Raw genomic sequence first — 5,328 nt, 5'->3', positions numbered from 1 at the left:
ACCTGCTTGAGTTCCAGTCCTGACTTCCTTTGGTGATGAACAGCAGTATGGAAGTGTAAGCCGAATAAACCCTTTCCTCCCCAAACTGTTTCTTGGTTATGATGTTTGTGCAGGAATAGAAACCCTGACTAAGACAGTCTCTAACATAATTGTGATTGAGCAGAAGAAACACATCCACGGGAAGGAGAAGGCGGGATTAGAGTACTAATTTGAATGCATTTCATCTCACAGAAAAATTCCCAGTAAGTGGACACTTCATCAGTACTTGTACAACATAGGATCTGCTAACAATTCTGAAAACAATCCCAACTATATATCAAAGATATAGAACATACCTCTTTTAATTTTTGAATGGTTGGAGTAATCTCTTCTTCCAGTATCTAGAATTCAAAAGGAAGCCAATATTTTCAGTAAATCAGGTACCAACACAAAACACATCTAAGCGTCTGTTTTTTAAGACATGGAAAACAACTGAGAAGAAAAATATTTTCTTGATATACAGCATAAAACTCCAAATGCAAGATTCTCCTCCAAAACTATTTCATGTTTTTTGAATTACCGTTTTTATTTCTTTCAGCTTAGCCTCCTTTTTTTCTATAGTTTTCTGGGCAGCTATTTTTTTGTACTCATACATCCTGGTTCCAGCAGCTTCTTCAATCATGGATAATATCTGGAATAACAATAGAATTAAGAATTCAAAGCAATGTCTCACTGAAATTTAACATTAACTATAACAATACATTTACCTCCAAAGAACTTTACTATTTAACATACACCATACTATAAAAGTTAATCAGACTAAAATATATATGACTATGACATTTAATTTAAAGAAATATTTAAAGCTTCACTCTTGCTCCTGAATCAAGTCTTCTGCTATGTTAATTTACCAATTTTTATTTCTAAAATTGAAGCTGCTAATTCTTTTTTTGTTTTTTGTTTTGTTTTTCAAGACAGGGTTTCTCTGTGTAGCCCTGGCTGTCCTGAAACTCACTCTGTAGACCAGGCTGGCCTCAAACTCAGAAATACACCTGCCTCTGCCTTCCAAGTGCTGGGATTAAAGGCGTGTGCCACCACTGCCTGGCTTGAAGCTGCTAATTCTTATTTTTCTTCAAGTACAAGTTTTAAAAAAAAAAGGTAATTAAAAAAATTAAAAAGAAAGTAGCCCCACTCAGCTTCTGTTTTTTAAATTTGCTCTTATAACAGTTTCACACTGGACTTCACTATTTTATTCCAAGGCTGAAGCATAGCATATTTGCTTACTGACTATGGCATATGAATTAAGAGTTATGACAAGTAACTCTCTCTATACTTCCATTTCTCTACGTAGTATCTTACACCGTCTCTAATGACTAAACAAAGCAATACAAATGCATGCCAGCACCTTTTAAAACAGCTTCTTCAATCCCAATCTCTAGAACAGTCTTTCTCAACAAATGCTGTGACCTCTTAATACAGTTCCTCATGTGTGGTGACCCACAACCATTAAATTATTTTCATTGCTGTTTCATAACTATAATTTCGCTATTGTTATGGATAGTAATAAAAATATCTGATATGCAAGTTACCTGATATGTGACCCCTGTGAAAGGGTCACTCGACCACCAAAAGGAGTTGCTACACACAGGTTGAGAACCACTCCTCTAGAGGATTTTTTTTTTTCCTTCTGAATCCATTATAATTTGTACATGTTAGTCGGGTTTTAAACTAACAATTTCTCACTAATGTAGTACACCTGAGTGAAAGTAAACTTGACCTTATTTAAATACAGTAGTAAGATCAATCCCTTTAGCTCTTTTCAATAACAAGAATAAAACTAAAAAATTCACTTGATCATAACTACTTTCAAGGTACTTAAAAGTTCTTTGTTTCATATAATGTATTCTAGAAAAGAAAGTAACTTCATATACATGGTTTTTCCTTAAATATTCATCCCAACATAGAACTCTAGTTAGCTAGGCTGCTAAAATACAGTCAGTCAAGATCTTTAAACTATGGACACAGTGTTAAACGTGAAGCTTTTTTCTTATCGTTCTCAGTACTCTTACCTCTGGTGGTTTCATATTTAATACTTTCGTAATTCTGCCCTAAAAAGAAAACAGCAAATTTAACATAACTACAATGAGCTATAGAAAATGTCATCTAAGCTGGACATTCAATGTTTAAGTGTAAGTGGCTTTACTCATTGGTGTGGCAAAAGGTAAATTATTAAATGCTACGAAAGATAACGATACAAATTCCACAAGTTTAACTCAGGACATTTCGGAGAGGATCAGTAATAAAAACGTAGAAGAATGGGATTCTGAAACAAACGTGGGCGTTTTAAGTATTTCTTGATCGTTTTCTGAACCCTGAAAATCTACCTTCAGAAAGCAAACCACCTGACGCCAGGCCTGAAGTGAGATTGTATTTCGCTCAGGGGCAGGAAATCATCAATTGCATTCATTCCAAAAGCAATCTACTCAGGCCTCAGATTACGAGTCACAATTCACAGTCTCTTGACAGTAAGCTGTCAGCGTTGAAGCCGGACTATAGTGAATACATTTTTATTTTAGTTAGTTTGGATATGTCCCTCATAATTCCTATGTTAGGGACTTAATCACCAAAGGGACAATGTTGAGAGGTGGGACTTAGTGACAGTTGCTTAGTGAAGATAGTAATGATATTCAGAATGGTTTATTGTTGACTCTAAACACATAATAAAAAGTGACTTCAGCCATACTTCATCTCTCATTCTCTCCCCTTTGATACACCTGTGTCTTGTTCATTGTCCTGCAATGATAGCCATAAACCAACAAAATAAACAAAAAAATTCTGTTGTTTAGAAAGTAACCAGTCTGCGCCGTTCCTCATAGCAACATAAACTGAACAAACACATGATCCCATCAGGATCCTGGCTTTGACTCCTGCTTTGATTCTGTTAAGGGTTAGATAAACCAAATAAAATAACAATATGTTTTATTTATTTATTAACAGTATATTATTTTACTTTTCATCTGCTTAAGTCTTGGAAGGACAGTTTTCAGTTTATCCTTGAAATAATAAAATGCTTTAAAGTGGATCATTTAAAAGAAGATAACAATTCAATGGTTTTGAGATCAAGTACTTCCCTACAGGGTTCTTGAGCTAAAGGCATCATCCTCAAAGAAACATACCTAGGTGAGGACTCGATCATGAGAACACTGATCTAATTAATCTAATCACTGATGTAGTTATCACTGGAACGTTAGAAGGCTAGAAACTAGGGAATGTGGCAGTCTCACTGGAGAACTAGATTTTAAAGGCACATCTGTCTCTCTCTCTCTGTTTCTTGGACTCCGAGAAGTGGGCAGCTTTACTCTGCCTTGTCATTCCACTGTGGTGTTTCAGCCTCACCTCAGGCACACAGCAGCAGCGCTGGTCAACAATGGGCAAGAAACCTTGGAAACTGCAATGAAAAATCTTTCTTCCTGACTTTTTTTAGGTGCTAGAGATGGAGGTGATTTTTTTCAGCTATAAAAGTCTGACATGTGACTTCCCCCCCCTAACTTAGTATATATTGGTTTCACTTATAAAACAAAAAAAATCTGCAAACAAAACACATAATAGGAAAAATTCAGAAAATGCGAATAAAAATGGAAATAGAAAACACATAAAAGAAAAATTCCACAGTTCTCTTATGCAATAAACTAAAAGTAATAGATAGTAAAATTACTATTAAAGACAGAAAATGATGCCAACAAGATACCTGCATGATGAGAAAGTGAGGGTTGTTAACATTCAGGCCCACAGAACAAAAGAGATCTTGGACTCTGGTGTTGTTGGCATTCACTCCATTGATTAAGTATTTATTTCTGCCACCAATAACCACCTAAAAAGAAAGCATTTCACAAACTTTAAAGATACAGAAACATTTTATACCAAAATAATACAGTATTGTTTATAAATTGTGCTATTCTGTATAAATAACAGCACACCCAAAGCAGAAGAATAGTAGATACACCACAGACAGAAGGATTGCTGATTTGGGTTAGGACAACTCAGGTACTTCCACTAACTAGTTAACGTAATTATGGATAACTCTCCTAACCTGCATTGGACTAAGTATCTCAGTTCCCATCTTACTTCATTTTTCAATATGTATACATTTTTCTTTCTTGATCATGTTCTGAAATTGACCATACTTAGAAGTTAATATTTGTCTTTCCAATGAGAACAGAAATACTAGAAGCTAAAGATATATGCATTTTGGTATGAATTCTTGACAAAATTCTGAAAGAAATTCATTAAAATGACATTTGACAACTTCAAAGAGACAGAGTAGTGGTACTTCAGCTTGGGCTCATCACGACATCCTAGAACATTTCTTGTTTAGATTTTATGGTAATTCTACAACTGCCATTTAGGGGATGACTGTCGCATCTACCAGAGTAGGAAAGACATAAGAGAGATTTAGCTCACAGCATTCAACAATCTCCAGTATACATCAGTAATTTGCAAATACTTAACAAAATTAATTTATTTTCTTTTCAGGATTAGTAGGTTGGGAAGTATATCCTTAAATAAAAGTAGGATTTATTTAAAAAAAAAATGGCAAGAACAATCTCATAACCAAAATAGAAAAAAAAAATATGAACATTTAATATGGATAGAGAACCCCAAAAAAGCAGTGCTTATGGATACCTAAAAACTCAACAAAAAAGTGAACTCTGTCTTGATCTAGCCAAGTAAATACAATCAGAAGATTGATAAAATAAAGGAGAAGACCTATTTATAAACTAAGATGACAAGTGAAATTTGACAGAATTTATAAAATTAGTATAAATTAGAATTAGTTTTACATTTATAGTTAACTATTATACAATGAATTATATAGTTAACATTACAATTATATAAATTCCATTTCTAAAAATAGAATTAATAAAATTAATAAAAACAAAACTGAGAAGATGAAAACATTGATAAAAGAAAAAAACTGCTGGTTAGTGGTGGCGCACGCCTTTAATCCCAGCACTTGGGAGGCAGAGGCAGGCAGATTTCTGAGTTCGAGGCTAGCCTGGTCTACAGAATGGATTCCAGGACAGCCAGGGCTACACAGAGAAACCCTGTCTTGAAAAAACAACAACAGCTCTTCCGGCCAGACCACCACCGGGGTAGCTAGAGCACAGGGTCGACTGAAACCCGCCAGCTACCCACGACCCCTGCCACAGGATTTTGAGTCTGCTGGTGAGTGGAACACAGCTTCTGCTCCAGTCCAATCACGCGGGACCTGAGACTGCTTTGGTTGGGGAGGCAGAAATCCGGCCTGAGTAGGGCCACAAGCCTCTTCCGGTAAGAAAAGCACCGGGG

General features: G+C 35.4%; 1 protein-coding gene across 1 annotated transcript in view; it reads right to left on the bottom strand.

Annotated features, from left to right (window-relative positions):
- Smc2 (structural maintenance of chromosomes 2) overlaps window positions 1-5,328 on the bottom strand; it is a 49,049-nt gene that overhangs the window by 38,755 nt on the left and 4,966 nt on the right. Inside the window, exons 4-7 of the mRNA XM_021159844.2 lie at window positions 3,728-3,850; window positions 2,049-2,087; window positions 560-670; window positions 336-380 (exon numbers count right to left, since the gene is read on the bottom strand). Coding sequence (XP_021015503.1) covers window positions 336-380; window positions 560-670; window positions 2,049-2,087; window positions 3,728-3,850 — 318 coding nt within the window. The remainder of the gene's footprint in view (window positions 1-335; window positions 381-559; window positions 671-2,048; window positions 2,088-3,727; window positions 3,851-5,328) is intronic.

This window comes from Mus caroli, chromosome 4 (assembly GCF_900094665.2).
Source record: "Mus caroli chromosome 4, CAROLI_EIJ_v1.1, whole genome shotgun sequence".
Classification (NCBI taxonomy): Eukaryota; Metazoa; Chordata; class Mammalia; order Rodentia; family Muridae; genus Mus; species Mus caroli.
Note: the sequence above shows the minus strand (reverse complement) of the source record. Positions and strands in the feature narration are given on the sequence as shown.